At 37.9% G+C, this 17,024-nt stretch overlaps 1 protein-coding gene across 3 annotated transcripts in view; it reads left to right on the top strand.

The window, feature by feature from the left end:
• The first annotated feature begins 262 nt into the window (after positions 1–262).
• ckn (CRK like proto-oncogene, adaptor protein) overlaps positions 263–17,024 on the top strand; it is a 184,973-nt gene continuing 168,211 nt past the window's right edge. For all 3 annotated transcript variants that reach the window (XM_069045691.1, XM_069045697.1, XM_069045671.1), the window contains exon 1: positions 263–510. In XM_069045691.1, the coding sequence (XP_068901792.1) occupies positions 495–510 (16 nt within the window). In that variant the 5' untranslated portion in view covers positions 263–494. The remainder of the gene's footprint in view (positions 511–17,024) is intronic.

The following is a 17,024-nucleotide window of genomic DNA, read 5'->3' as shown; positions in this document are numbered from 1 at the left end:
ATTAACTCGGCGCAGTTGTAGATCATTATTAAGTCTTGCAAATCTCGCCATCCATCAGTGCGGAAGTAGAAAATTCCCGACTCCCAGTTACCTCTTTGTCAGCTTCCGGTGTACAACCCATACATTCTCGCAAACATACGCATTATTGGTGGCATAACTTTTGGGCGTAATAACGTAGCGTGATCTTTTGGAGGGGACAGCAAACACAGTACGCAACCGCGCTGTCTGAACTTCGTAGCTTTGCCCCTCTCTTGACTCCGTCATGGCACTTGAACCCAGCGCTCGTGGAGTGTGTGTGTTGGTGTGCGTTTAGGGTGCGAAATATTACGTCCGCTGCCGGCTTGCCAGGGTGCAACCCCCCAACTTGCAGCGCCAGTCGACGCGTCCTGTGTCCAGTGCAGTGCTTTGTTTTTATGTTGTGTTTTCATTTGGGTTTTTGTTGAGACTGTGTTTTTGTTGATCAATCATCTGTCCGTTGATGAGAATAAATCGCCATGAGGAGAATTAGTGGTGAGTCGATTTTCCTCGCTTTCATTCGTCAAATGTGTATCGATTGTGTAAGGACCCATTGACTAAGCAATAAATTTTAATTGTGACCGATGACCGACACCAGAGACGGTATGTTGATAGTGCAGCGATGATTGATAATGCTTCTTCCATGCACTGACAGTGGTACTCTGCGCGTTTTCGATTTTTAATTGCACCACGCACAATAATAGGTACCTAATTGCTGCATTCAACCCATTAATCATTGTTTTTTATGCAAGTAATCCTCTTTCCAATCATCGCACTCGAGATACTCGCTGTAATAACTGTCGAGGTTGTTTACGGGTCACATTTAAGCACCGTTTGAAGATCAAAGATATACCAGTCTGAATAGAGGGCGTTGGGTGCACAGCTTTCAGGAGTGCATCTGTTCTGCAAGCTCTGCTGCCAAAGCTTCCACTGCTAATCTACCAAATATTTGCACGTGCCCCGAAAGAATTTCTTATCAAAAATAATTAACGCCATGTTTGTAGAACTCGATCGTTTGTTTTCCCGGACTTGCAACCAGAACTTTTTGTTTTTGAATATCGCCTGATTTGTTGTACCGTTACACAGAAGACGTATGTCTGACGTCAGCGATAACGTTTTTATTTATCATCATGTACAGGTATTGTACCTGTTCACTCGACCAGAATAAGTCTCCCAATGTATTCACTAAAAAAAAAGAAAACACCCATGAGGCCATGTATAAAATGGGTCACAATTCCACTGGTACTCCACCTCGATACACACTTCCCATCAGGTTCCCGTCATTATGTGTCAGTGTTCCGGAACACTTTATATATTGTAAACCTAGACATGCTGTCTCTAGATGAGTGCTATTAATAAGTGCGCAGTATTTTCGCTTATCAGAGGATTCTGTCCGAAATGATCTTCTTCTGTTAATGATGTTTACATCGTGATAACAATTGTTTTATTTTATTGGATATTTTTGATTATCTTTTTCCACTTGTTTTATTTCATAAGTATGTAGTAGTTTTTCCACGCAGAAATCTAGAAGTGGTTTATTTTTTGCGAATCTTTGCAAACAAGTCGTGAGTTTGTTTTGTATCTGGAATCGTAAAAAATGCACATGCATTCGTGCGTGCCTTGGAGAACGTTTAGGTTTTCGATTTCAATCTGCAATAACGGTAAATCAATCGTTCTAAATTAAGAAATTCGTCAGTCGCTTAAAATTAGAAGTTTTATTGGATAATTAGATGAATTTGGTGATGTCATTATCTGTGTACAAGGCTGGGGAAAATTTGTTCGTAACAGACACCGTTGTAAAGGTGGATTTTGTGCGGATCATGCAGCAAAGTTGTTCTTGTTTGTTTGTTATCTTGCCAGAAGACAATCTGTGGGAATAAAATTTACGGTGAACAAGTTTCAAGATTTAAATATTTTTAGAACTCCAAGTTACAAACAGAAAAATTCTAAATTTATTAATTATGTATTGAACAAGTGGTGGAATAAAGATGTTTTTAACGACAGATGTAAAAAACAATTGGAAACATTTTTTTAAATAGTTCTTTGATTCATTATATCGGGTGTTCATTTAAATTTCCCGTGAAAGTTATCGTTGAAAAGTAGATTGTGAACGCATCACTGCAGCGTAAAAACCTCGGTAAAAACACAAACAACACAAAAAGTGAGGTTAGATAAACTGCTGATCCGTGATCCGTAACCCTGGTGCGTTCACAATCGATTCTTCGACGCCAACTTACGCGGGTAATTTAAATGAACACCCGATATGTATGATTTGGTGCAGTGATAATAAGGCTCATATTTTCTGTTGATAAATCATCACTACATCTTTTGTACTCGTAGAACAAATTTAATCTAGAATGAGAATCTCATTAAGGACATATAAGATAACAATAATTGTGTTAGCAAGGAAATGTCAAGATGTTGGAGGGTTTAATAATATGCTTTACATTTACTAATATTTGCAATAAGTCTTACTGCTCTCAGTTTGTTTAAATTTAAAGATTTCCCGGAGTGAAGAGCCACTTCTCTAAATACTCGATTACACAATGAACGTACAACTTTCACAACATCTCAAGATAGATAATTGGACAATCATCTCAACAAACACATATTTTTATAAATTGTGTTCCAGAATTTATATGCTCACGTTACAATAATTTTGTATTTAGGTAGTTTATTGAAATTCTGCGATTTTTAAAATTCAAGAGAATCGGTATCACACCTTGCAGTGATGGTGATTTATTTGGAGAAGTTGTTCTCACCAAATTTCGGATTTTACCTTGAATAGAAGTTTTGATAAGTTGAATGGGTACGATTTTCTTAATTTTCTTGGTATTTCATCCATGTAATGTTGTAGAAAAGTCTGACAAAAATGTAGTACATACTCTGGTCATTCACATAAATTACAAATAATGTTGGTTACAAAGTAAAACCTCGAGGAACTCCCTATCATTATTTATTTGTGTTGTCGGAAGGTGTATGACGGGCTGTAATTGCTTCAAATCAGTCTGGTAGATGTGAAAGTATCAGTGTTGCAGTCTTGGGATGAAAATGTGAAGCAAAATTTGCGCAAAGTTTTGTTTAGAGTCAAATTGTGGCCAAAAAATAATTATGTAAGTTATGGTCTTGATAAAAAATGTGGTATTTTGGTCATTAGCCTAAATCAAAATTTGTAGTGTAAGTAGAACTTCATGTGTGGGCATTATTTATTTTTTGTTCAACGCTGTCAGAATTTGAGAATTTTCTCCTGTGTGAACGGATTTTGATAAATGTCACAACTTGTCAAAACGAAACGTCAAGCTAATTTTAAAGATTTTAAGTAATTTGGAGCCTTCAAGCTCGTCGAACAAAAAAACGTAGTATTCGTTACACTCGCGTTTTAAACTGGCCCACTCATACCAAAAAAGCCCAATTTACACACGAACTCGTTAAATAAACTACATACTATTTTTTTATTGGTTCGCTAGATATGAAAGTACATATCAGTTTAGTGGCTTTGGGGTGAAAATTATGAAGAAAAACTTTGGTGTTCAACACGATTAAAAGTTTTTTGGGATTTAAAAGTGTGTAATTATCGATTTGCGGGGTCCACAACGTTATCAAAAAAAAAACAAACCTCCAACACCTCCAAAAATAAAAATTTAAAAATTTGTGTAATCACTTGTGGTCTACTTAGATATCCAACTTCCCACTCTTTTGGAACACTTCTAATCAACGATTGCGTTTTAATCAAGTGGAATATTTTACAAAGTCCCCAACGTGTTCTTGAAATGGAACCTAAAAATTAATAACATCAGCTTTGAATTTTTGTTTAACCTTTTATTCGTTACTAAATTGGCAACATTACAAAACCCTCTCTCGCCTCGCCACCTGGCAGTTTTGATTTTTTAATTACGTATTGTACAAGTCCAAATGAGTTTTTAATAATTATCTCTTCATTAAAAATTTCACAATTTAACTCTTTCTCGCCTTGACTTTCGATCAAGTAATCTTGTGGTCACATCGAACAACCGCAATCACGCTTTTCAACCAATCCACGTCCTTTTAATATTTAAAGGTAATTGATCCAGGTCTCTCAGAACGCTTTACTACCCAAATCGCCAACATTTTCTCAGTTCCTGCTTTACCTCCTACTCCAGAAAACTCGAAATCCGGTGCTGAAACATTAAATATTTCAAGGTCAAGGTGTTTTGACACGTGTTGAACAGAAACTGCTGAAAATTGTTTCGGTTAAAGTCCGGAAGGAGCAAAGTGGTTTAAGTAGCATCCGATATCAACAAACGCGGAGTAAGTGGCTGGAAAATTCATTACTGAGGCTTTATCAGAGGTTGTTATCATTTACAATGTTCTGATTCCATTCTGATAACATCTACAAACATATTTTGATCGCATTTTATCAACTAAATTCAAATGCGTAACACTAGGTATCAACAAATCCATGGTGACCTAAAAACTGATTTTTATTTTATTTCTCTTGTGTCACACCAATAGGTTTTTTTTGTAGTTTGGTATCTTAAGTTTTCGGCGTTTTGGTTTAAATTTAGATTAACGACGCCCCAATGAAACTGTATTTATTGATCCAAGTGCGATGAAATCAATCGTTAGAATTTTTCATTTCGTTATGTTTGTTTTCCGCTGTTACTCATCGCTCATCGATTTCGAAGAGAATCGAGAATTGTGAGCGTCTTTGGACTTCGACTTGTTTTGCACGAGGCAATTGCGGCGATGACGCTCACCATCAAAGAGTAAAGTTCTGTCTGAAACAGGGCAAAATTTTCTTGTGTATTTCGCCATCGGGGGCGGCGAAGAAGTGATCGATAGTACGTGCCGGAGTGCGGGCGCGGCGTTATTTTCTGTTAACCTCCTTCGTATTTTACTTCGCTCAGTTTTCGTTAACAGGGGATGTATTAGCAGATGGTAGTAAATGTGGTTAGGGGCGTTTCTACTGTTCTCCAGGGGAATTACCGTCCCAAACTTGGAAAATCGCGATCTCCCCCTAAATTATAAATTTGCAACAATCTTCCAGTGGGACTCGATATCTGTCGGTAATTTCCGGGCGTTTAGGCCGCCCCCGATAAGGCCCGGTCCGAGCAATCGGAACGCATTCATCATCGTCGTAACGACACCGCCGCCGGGGCAAAGTGAAAGAATTATTTATCTAATGAGGTGATTGTTCGGGTTACGCAACGATTATGCAAATTCTCACGTAACATTAAGTTGTTTCTGCGATGATTAGCCTTTGTTGGAAGGCCGCGAAATTTTCAGACTTGTCATACCATTAAGAGATCGTTTAATTACCAAGCTCGCCGGGGGTTCCCCGGCTAATTGCGGAGCCCTTCGCAGCGGTTTCGGACCATCAATAACCATTTTCCTGCCACGGCGGACTCGAAAAACACCCATTGTGGTTGATAACACGATTATTTATTGGCAGCCAATCGTGACGAATCGTTCGATGGTGAAAAATGGACGCGAGGTGGGCGGGAATTTTCAAATGCGTCCGGTGCAATCGGAATGTTTTTCCATTGTCGAGGTGAAGTCGGAGAAGAGGTCAAGAACAAGCGGTTTAACGATGACGGACGACCACCATTAGAAAGATATTTTAACAAGCTCTGATTGATCGAGGGCCAATTTTCACCACAGGTGTTGACTCCGATCCAGCTGGATTTGTCAACATTTTTCCAACGATATTTTTATCAGGATTCCAGTGGTCGGCAATAAAGATAACCTGCGAGTGGCTCACCTACGTACGTGACATGTCTCATACACTATTTGCTTAGAAAAACCGAAATTCCTCATCGATCACCGCAACATTTGCATATTCCTATTTGCCCAGCTCGGTTAATTGTTATTTTTATTGGTCATTGCACATTCCTGCGTTCCCCGTGAATTTCACACTCTTGAATATACAACCGACTCTCACGTAATTCAACTTCTGTGTCAAACAGTTACGACTGTAGCATTTTTAAACCATTGCAATATCACGAGTAGCGTTGTCAAATGTCAAAGCTAGTTTTTCTTTAATCACAATTTTCGAATCGTAAATCATTTTTACGGCGTCAAGAAATGCGGGATTTAAATCAATCAAAATTAATTAGGTGGAGTGATTGATTCGAGTGTAGGAAGGAGTAAGTCCAGTGGGGGGAGGCCCTCCATTGAAATATTAATTGTGCAGTGGGCGTAATCGAAGACTCGTCGATTATCGGAAAGCGCTAAGAAAGCCGTGCAGCAGGAAGCGAGTCGATGTTTTATGAATAATATATGAGGGCGAGATTAAAAACAATGCGAAATAACAATCACGGAGCGTCGACCTCTTCCGGCCGGTCGGGGAACTACCGCCGCAGGAATCATCTCTGCAGTTTTGGTCCATCTGGTGTACCGCATCCTTCAAGGCCGCACAGCTGTGATGTCATTCACTTGCAGAGACGTTAGAAAGTAGTCGCTACTCCCAGAAATAGAGAGCTTGCGTAATTTCGGCTCCACTAATCGATTTTGATAGATTGTCTTTGCAAACCTGTTCCACTTGATGTGTGCTAACAGGCGCCAACGATTGTTTATGGACCAGTTTGCCCACGTGGGCCAATGCGAGTCGAGAAAATCGCAGGTGAGTTTTTGACACTCGCAGGAATGTCCAAACAGGACGTGACCTACGCGCTTTTGCAATTCTGCAGGTCTGGTTCGTCTCACGCTCGCGAGATTTGGTAAAAAGTGTAATGACCAGTGACCACTAATCGGGGGTTATTGCAAAAAGACCGGTTCATTTTTTGAAGATGAAGTGCCGGGTTTGAAGGCGCGACTCCACTTTGTTTTATTCGACGAGGCTTGACTGGATTTTAAGGGGTTTACAGTTGACAGTTATTTTGAAACATTGGGGTTTTATTGTGGAATGCACTCGGATTATTTTCGGTCCAACCCCGTAAAGCTGGGCTCCCTAATCAATTAAGTTTCTCCCCTCTAATTCGAACTGCAAGAACAACTCGAGAAATACGCCATTAGACAGATGTGACCGTTTGTGCACATGTGGAGTTATTTGTACCAGAAGTGGCTTGCAGGGCTGGTAATTGGCCGGGTTGGGTCCATGGTAATGGCTTCTGGGATGTCTACATATGGACTGGAAACCTTTTTTTATTCAAAGATGGTTAGAACAAGTTCGTATGAAGACATTTTGTCCAAGAGTTTTCAAAGCAGATTCTCATTGTCAAGATTTTCAAAAACACCATCAAAGCTTCTGCAGTCTAATGAAACAAATTTTCATTTTCAAAGAATATTTATTTATTAGATTCAGACCCTTACTTGAAGATTCAGTCAAAATCATGAAAACAAAAAAATCCAATCATCAGAATAAGTTTCTTTAAAATTTTCAACAACTTGATCTGAACGAACCATTGTTCATCACGGATCATATCTTGTCTAATTTGAGAAACAAAAAAAAATCACGATGGATAAGGTCTGGGCTGCAAGGCGTCTGTTCTAATAATCTTGCTTAAAACACTGTAAACACCTACCTATGAAATAAAACATTGTCATGGTGCAAAACTATTTCACTTTTAGGACACCATAAATCACATCACAGTTTTGGGAAGCATTTTGCACTACCTGTGTTTTGGCTTTTGCAGGTTCCTTTTTTGAGAAGGATTAACCAATTTGTTTTTTCCTCACAGTTCTAAATCAAACATGACTGGATGAAAGTCTGGGGGAAGTACCATTATGTTACAATGAAAAGAGTACTTCTTTTGGCGTTTATTTGCATGATTGTTCCACCACCAATTACAAATTTCCTGACGCTTTAAGGTTGTTCAAGATGTTGTTAATAGCAATCATTCTAATGGCTAAGCTACTTCTTACGATATCAGAGATGACTATCATTTAAGTTTTTCAATCTAGGAAACAAAACGATATCACGAGATTTCAGATCAGGGCTGTAAGGCGGCTGTTTTAATAATTTTGCTTCTAAGGCCTCCAACCAATACCTTATTTTTTACACTCGATGCATTACCTGTGTTGTAGTTTCCCAAAGCTCAGGTTCTAACAGGTTCGTTTTTTGAGAAAAATTAACCAATTTCTTTTGTCCTCACACTTCTAGATCAAAGATGAGTGGATTAGAGTCTGGGGGAAGTACCATTATGTTACGATAATTGCTTCAAAAAGTACTTCCTTTGGCGTTTATTTGCATGATTGTTCCACCAGCAACAATAAATTTCCTGACGCTCTAAGGTCGTTCAAGATGTTGTTAATAGCAATCATTCTAATGCCTGAGGTACTTCTTACAATTTCAGAGATGAAGCGGTTATAATCTATCATTTCAGTTTTTCAATCTGGGGAAAAAAAGAAATCACGAGATCTCAGATCAGGGCTGTGAGGCGGCTGTTTTAATAATTTTACTTCTAAGGCCTACAAATAGTACCTTATTTTTTGCACTTTATGAAATTAAACATTGTCATGGTGCAAAACTGTCTCACTTTCAGGACACCATAAATCATGTCAGTTTTGGGAAGCATTTTCTTATGTATCATTTGGCACTATCAGTGTGTTGGTTTCCCAAAACTCAAGTTCTAACAGGTTCATTTTTTGAGAAGAATTTACCCATTTATTTTTTCCTCGCACTTTTAGATCAAACATGACTGGATTAGAGTTTGAGGGAAGTTCCATTATGTTAGGATAATTGCTTCAATCATGCTTGTTTTTCAATCTGGGAATGAAATTGAAATCACGAGAGCGCAGATCAGGGCTGCAAGCAGGCTGTTTTAATAATTTTCCTTCAAGACCTCCAAAGAGTACCTTATTCTTTGCACACTATGATGAGGCAAAACTGTCTTATTTTTTTGACAAGTTAGTTTTGGGAAGCTTTTTCTTGTGTATAATTTTGCACCACCTGTGCTTTTTCAAAGCTACAGTTGTAACAGGTCCATTTTTTGGAAAAAAAAGAAGCAATTCTGTTTTTCCTTGCACATCTAGATTAAACATGACTGGATTAGAGTCTGAGGGAAGTACCATTGCGTTGCGATGATATTCTAAATTGCTTCAAAAGTACTTCTTTTGGAGTTTTTTGCGTCATTGTTCCACCAGCGACAATACATTTCCTGGCACTTAAACGTTGTGCAAGATGTTAGTAGTCATTTCAATGCCCAAGGTACTTCTTGTAATTTTATAGATGAGAGCTGTTTTGTTTTCTTCAGTAACAGCAGAAATTAGTTTTCATTCACATAAATCGCTTTTGAGTAAAACCTTAAAACCAAATTCATTGTATTAGTTGTAAACAGTTCCTTCAGAAGGTACTTCATAGGCAAACGCAGAACGAAGTCTTCACGAGATATTGTCTTGGTGTGGAAGTACATATTTCAGATGCTAAGTATGAAAGCTCGTCAAGTCATGTTTTACCATGCAGTACCACTTTTAAAAACTTGTAGAAAATCAATGGTGATATTGATTATTGCGCCTAGATTATAACTGTGAATGTACAAAACAACAAGCGTCTGTTTTATAGTGTGTTTAGTTCTTTATGCAAAAATTCTAGATGCATTCATTGCACATTTTTGATGATTCGTATTGGCCAGTGTTACTGCACAAAATGTTCAGGATCACCAGTGGACCAATTGGTCACGAAAGCAACTGCAGGTCGTCTCGGAGATGCTCTTGGTCGCTTTTGCCCCGAACTGTACTACAAGTTTTGCTCAAAGCGTATGGTAATTGCCTGTAGTGACTTAATTTTAGAAGAATGTCGCTCGCGACGTATAAAAACTTCCCGGATATTAAAATTTCTATACTTAGGATAATCGAAGAGTATTAGTAGTGAGTAGTTTGAAATTTTTTCACCGCCTCATTTCCATAGTCCCTAATGGGTCAATTCTTGTCTTTTTTCCCGGCCCGTTAAAAAATCAATTTGAGATTGAAACGCTTGTCAGACTGGGTGGAAAGCGTGACGAGATCGATTTTCGAAACGAACTTTTAATCCATCCCGGCTTCTTGACTTTGATAATTAGAAAATCAATTACTTTCAATTAATCCGCGCGACTCGTCTAATTAGTCAACGTTAAGTGGCTCGTTTGCTGAGCTCGAGTCAAGGTGGAAGGTATTAATTTAAAATTAATATTGCAGATTTTCCAGACTGTCTTTTTATCATAACCTGCACACTCAGGCTTCCTCAGATTACCTATCACCAATCAATATCGCTTCCTCGCGACGCAATCATCATTCACAATTACAAAAACAATAACGCCACATCCGGCCCTTTTAAAGACACTTGGAGTGGCTTCCACGTGTTCGCCAAAGCCATTAAATGTTTTAGAGCAGGATGAGCCTCCAAACCACTTCCACCGAGGCGATTATTTGCTCATATAGAACTCACCCATCAAGATTTATATTGGTATTTGTTGTTGTTGATTGTGGTGGGAACAGACGAGGAAGAGTTGTGAAAAATGATCTACAAGGGGAGCGATGATTAATCTTTCGAAATAAAGTGTCATTGAGAGTGACTGCATTAATGAAACTCCACCAACGCAAGAAACTGAAAGGAGTTGCGAACTTCAAAACGTGGCAAACGTAGAACTCAGAAATCTCGGGTGGAGTTTAGTATTCATTCATTGGTTTTTCAATTTTTGTCAAAATGAATTTCTGTTGAAGATGCATAATGGAGGGACTGGTTGAGTCGGGGTGCATTATTAATGGGGATGTTTGCGACGTACAGACAAAATATTTAGCTGAGCTGGGGTTTGATTTTTGAAAGGGTAATGAGCAATTAGGAATTCTGTGGCGAGGACATCGGGATTGCTTCCAGTCTCCGAACTTATTGATTTAGTAGCTAGTTACCGATGCAGCTTGAATGACAATTGATTTGAGAAGTCGGCCGAAGACGACGACCCCCGTTGATTGGCAGTGCACCAGAATGTCCAGGAGAATTTATTTAACGCGTTTAAATTGATATGGAAGGTCTTGAGAGGAAACTGTTGGAATCAGCAGCGAGCGTAGAAGCATCGGTAGGTCTTGGATAGACCAATTTGTGTTAGCGTCGCTGCATAAATAATTTATGAGGAGACGTTCCATCTGTCAATGGAAAAATTAATGAGAACGTAGCGGAAATAACTTAATAGAATCATGTAATTCAGATTTCGTTGTGAAATTAATTGAATAAGATTACCTTATTCATGGAGTGAAGGCTCCGAGCCCATGTACTCAAATGAATAATTAATTTATCATGCTTACATGCAATTAATTATCCATCAGTCACAAGTCATAACCGATCAGATTGTGCAAGAATTCTTCTAGATTAGCACCTCGTTTTGCGCGAAAACCGGAGGAAATGTGTGAAAGTCGGGTTTCAATTTGAATTGAGCAATTTATGCTGACAAGGGTCCCAGTTTAATTAAATCGGCAAAAATCAATTCGTCGGCACGGAAGCCTCATCTTACGACTAAAGAATTTCATTTTAGCGAGGAGTTTAGTTTGCTGAAGGGACCCTTCCATTTAGGGAAACACAATATATGGCCATCCAGCCCACTACCGTAAAAGCTCCGGTTTCCTTGTTCTCCGTCTCCACGTGTTGCCGGGCAATTGCATCTGTGTAACTGTGCACATGACATCTTATGATTTAAGGTCATCTGTGATCCGTATATGGAGTGTCTGCTTTCTTTTCTTGCCGGTTGCACGCACTCCGACACTTCTTCGTTTCTGTACGCGGACGTAGATCTGGCGGACGAGGTGGTGCGAGCCCCCTGGATGAATATTGTATTTCCGCGGGCGGGGTGTTGTGTTTGTGGGGCGTTTTCTGCAAATGTGGCAGAGTTGTTGCAGCTGCGGGGCCGGAAGCGTCAGTCATTCGACAACCACCCCGACGAGCAAATCGCATTCAAATTTTACGTCGGGTTAGTACCTTCACCCCACAATATAGACCCGGTTATTCCGCCAGGAGTCGGCTATACGTAAACAAGTTGCACATGTTCAACACATTTGCTCCGTATATGTGAGATAAAATATGAAAAATTCTGACTTTACATAGTGCCTACAGAAGCGGAAACAGTTTTATAGCGTCGCTAAGCCTACACGAGGCGCTACAAACTGCGATATGTGCCTTCACATGTACAAGACGAACCCTGAATAATATATTCCCGGGAACAACGGCGGCGGAGACATCCACATTATTTTTTATTGTGCTTAGACACGTCCTCTAATGCCTCCCCGACCACGATAAAACAAAACATAAAATAATCATAACATTCAAATTGCCTCGAGATGGCCACACCGACGATTTATTAACCTAGAGGTCTTGCGGTAGCGCGATCATTTACCTCCGAGGGGCGGTTGTTCCATTACGGTTTTCTACCTTCTCAAGAGCGAAAATAAAATTTTCGGAGAAATTGTGCTCAAATAATTTTCAAATAGACTCTGGGAACTTGTGATATTGTGCAGTCACTTGCTTGGCGGTGGCAAGGGTCGGGGAAAAACTTTCGGTTTATTACTCCCCCTGTAATACTTGTGAAGGGTCTATTGGGTCGATCCTTCGACAATGGTGTAATAACGTCCAGGGCTGCGTATAAGTTTTGCACTTGTAGTATTTTATTGTTTCGGTTAGAACCAGGAGCCGGAGATTTGTTGGTTTGATTGAAATGAAATTAAAAAATTCACGTATCTGAGAATCTTTTTGGAAAAAATTGCGGAAACTTGCTCAAAGGAGACTCAAAGTGATGAAAAATTTATAACGAGAAACGTTTTTAACCCAGTGAAAATAATTAATTTTTTGCTTGATTCCCAAATATTTTGATAGCGTGACCCTTTTTTAATGAAAAGTACTTTTTTAATGAAATACATAGTTATTTGGATTACTAGTCCAGAAAATGATATTTTACGAGTGTGAGTGGTATTGCGTAGCCAAGGCGCCTAGCCGCGGCGGAGCAACACGAGCACTCGCAAAATATTTTCTGGACGTGTAACCCACAAAATTTTTCATGCCGACAAATTTAAATCATTTTTAAAAAGTAAAAAATTATTATTAATTAATTCAACCAAAGTAACTTCTATGTCAAACTTTGTTGACATTTAAGAATCAATGCTGCCAGCCCATTCTCTAGCTAATTTTTTACGAAGGTCACTTTTGTAAGTACTAGGGGAATTTAACGTTCCCCGCGAATTTTGAATCATGCAAAACCGTCGATAACGGCCGGCGGCATGAAAAGTTCTTTTTTAGGCACCCTTAATGAAAACGGTAATTTTATGTACTCACAAGCGCACGAAAAGTAACTCTTTTTTTGGACGCATTTTTTCGGACGCTGACTGTGGCGCCATCTGCTTGTCTGTTCAGTAAGTTAACAACGAGACCGACAAAACCGATATTTGTCCTGTTACCATAAATTATGTAAATAAACAATTGTATTGCAGATAGTAAATTTCTAGTTTTGTTGGCAAGCTGATAAAAAAATGCTATAAAAAATACGTACATATTAATAAATGTATCTGTTTGAAAAAGGTACATAGATACAAAATAAATTTGTAATTTTTCTAATGATGCATTTTACTTTGTAGTTCGTGCGATCGCCTAAAAAATTTAATGTGCAGCTCTGCCAAAAAGTGCCGATTGTCTTCGCCTGTTTTCAAGCCTCGGCTCCGCCTCGGCCAGAAAACTCAGACTCGGACGAAAAAATGCACTTTTTGGCCTTGATAGACAAATATGTAACTATTTGGCCAAATACGCTTATGCATTATGCATTGAACAAATTATGTGGAAACTGTAAATGCAACCGAGATGTTGAGTCTTTATTTTTGGAAACAAAAGTAGTGAATTAAGGACGTTTCTAAGAATTTAAAAATCAGAAGAATCTCGAGATTGTTGCAATATTCAGAAATGAAAAATTAGTGTACTGTATCGTTAAGAAAAGTCTATTAAAGTGGCAAGTATTCTAATAAATTTGTTATAAAAGTTGAAGACCGAATTCTCTCATTTTACGGAAATAACTGTCAAGGATCTTTAAATATGCACACGTCAACATGGTGACAGTTTTTGACTTGAAGCTGGTGGTTTCAAAGAATTAAATTGTTAATAAAGCACTTTTTTGGCGTGGGATTACAACACTGCACTCGTGTCTGCAAATTTCTCACTTCTAAGTAAAGGTAGTACACACATGTTGCCTAAATAACTATTTTCTACGATTGTTAAAAAACTTGTACCATATTTCACTGTTTTTAGTGCGTAAAATATCTTTTTGTGGAAATACATAGTGCAAAAAGTAAAAGCGTTAAAAAACTGCTGTAGCTTGCCATTATTTCACTTTGGCGTTATGCAAATAGATACACCGAAATGGATAAATTATACGAGTGCATTGAAAACAATTGAAGTTGTCTGGCGACCTTGGCTTTGGGAACGTCAAATTTTAGATTTGTGTTTTGTTGTTGATTGCTTTTCATTGCAAACAGGCGTAGAAAAAACATTGTATGGAACTCATGCATAAAGTGTCTCTTTTTACTCATGGGATTGCCGCACTTGGTTACGGTTCGTGCGGTCTTCTTCACATTTTTGAAAAAACTATTACTCAATACATTTGTTTCGTAAATTACTGTTATAGTCAGGAAGAACTTTTTTAATCAAGTGAGAATTTCATACAGAAACAGTATTCCGTGTGACATTTTTGCTAACCTATTAATCACTAAAAAATCTTTTTCTTTTTACCTTTTATATAATTAAATTTATTGAATACTTCCAAGAAATTAACTTCTTTTAATTGTTTAGGTGAAATGAAAGTGAAAAAATAAGTGAAAATATTACAACGAAATAAAGTTTTTGAAAGTTCTTACATTATAAAGTACGTGGGAAAGAATTAGTAGGTAAATTGCTTCGGTGGTTAAACTTTAGGCGCAAATTTCTCTGAATTATGGAACATAACCTATAAAAGATAATATTAAAACGTTTCGCAACTTTGTATATTTGTAGATAAATGTAGAGAGTGCAACGAAACCACAGAGAAGAATTAATTTTCTCTGTTCTAATTGTGACTAACAAAGTGTATATGTACAGGGTGATTTAAGTTCTACCGCCCGATTGAAAACACCCATTTCTAATTGATCTAAAATTCTCAAAAATTTCAGGAATGATTGAGTATCGCTGTAGATTAATTTACATAATTTTTCACTGAGAGTTCTTTCAAACATTTAGGAAAAATTTGGTGTCATTGAAATCATGAAAAGATCACCGGTTTTTGAAATAAATGAAATTTGATATTAAAGTGCAAAATGTAGCTATGATTTATTATCAAATTGGGCGGTCATTTCCACAAAAGAGTTTACATGGGTTGTTTATGGTACCCTTTAGGGACTTAATTAACAATTACTAGAAAAGTTCACAACAGATGTTTGTTGGCTGTTTACCAACAATGAGGTATTTATCTATGACACTGTAGTTGTAAATCTTGGCCATTTTTCGCTATTAATGTTAAAATTGGAATAATTCAAGAACTAATAATTTTCTTTTGATCCGAATTTCATAAACGTGTTCCTTGAATTAATTGTGAATAATGAGCGTGTACGAATTTTTTTTGCTCAAAATCGATTTTTAAAATTTTATGGCTCTAAATGTAGTGATCGGGAAAATTGATTGAAGCCTTATATCAAGGGAATTTTCTAATAGGGTTTATCGTGGGGACGGTAAAACTTGAATCGCCCTGTACATAGTTTTACATTTTATTTTTTATCATCTAAAAAAAACCTTGGTAGGTAGTTAAGTTTTACGTTGAAAATGTAGTGATAAGAACAGGGAGAAATACATAACACTGGAATCCATGTCTGCCTTCTTAATTACTCCGAGGTCCTCGGAGATTAACCCTTGACCATTGGAGTAATTTGTCATCACCCTCATTAAACAGGGGTGGTCACTGACCTAGCAGTTCTTATCGAAAGACAAGAAAATACTTGAGAGAGTAGCAAATAAACAAAAACATTATTAGTTATTACTGTTGCTGACAAATTTAATAAAACATTCATTGACCGATGTAGAATATATTTTTTTTTAATTTATCTCTGTCGTGTAGCATAATCTTCACCTTCAGCTTCTAGAAAGGAATGATCTAAAGATATTACAGTTGGCTGCGATTTTAGTCACTTACAATACATGGAGTAACTGTACTATACTAAAGGTAAATTGATGTGATTATTTGGTTGCCTTAAAACAAGGGGCTTACATTTAATACTTTCAAATAATGCAACATATTTGTCAGTTGTGCTCGAATAATTTCTATAATAATCTATTATGTAATTACATTTCTAATACGGGCCACCAAAGACGTTTCCTAGTTTAGAATATTTGGAATATTTTGTGAACTAATGACTCTTGCAGGTTAACATTGAGCAAGCCTGCTTACCATTGTTGAACATTCAGAATACGACGTTACAAGAAATGTATCCGATTTCAGGGAATAAACCACCGTCGTCATTGATAAAGTAAGAAAGTGTAAACAAAATGTTTACTAGTTGCCACACGCCACAGTAACTAATGTCTTGCACGAAACAGTTTTGAAAATAATTCTTTTGCTTGCTCAACTAACTCGAAACACCTTAATTAACACTTTGAAAAATGATAAACAGTGAAAACCGCCAAGTGACAAGTGTGAGCTGTCAAATGTAACATATACAAATCCAGAAGAGGCGGCGGATCTGTACGTACAGCATAAATCACGACCAACTCCGATGTAAGAAACATGTATTTTATAATAACCCTGCGCAATTCTTGCAGGAATCTGTTACAGTGGTTTATCAACAGCAGTAGTAAAGATTGACACTTAAAACTTTCCTGTCTGAGTGATGCCTGTAAAAAGCTCAAAGCTCAAACTTTTCAGACAGCGAAACGCTTTTTTGAAGGTCCGTACGCGGCACTTCTTCAAAATGATGGCGCGGGGTGGCGTATCGAGATAAACGAAACTCGTTACTCCTGGGGCGTTTCCGCGGCTCGGGGGTCATAATCGGATGAGGATTTGGGGTGGTGAGCGATACCACCTTGGCCGGAACTCGATCCTGGAGCGAATTAAAATTTGAAATCC

Source organism: Tenebrio molitor, chromosome 1, assembly GCF_963966145.1.
Source record: "Tenebrio molitor chromosome 1, icTenMoli1.1, whole genome shotgun sequence".
NCBI lineage: Eukaryota > Metazoa > Arthropoda > Insecta > Coleoptera > Tenebrionidae > Tenebrio > Tenebrio molitor.
The sequence above is the reverse complement of the archived record's forward strand: the minus strand, read 5'-3'. Positions and strand labels throughout refer to the sequence as shown.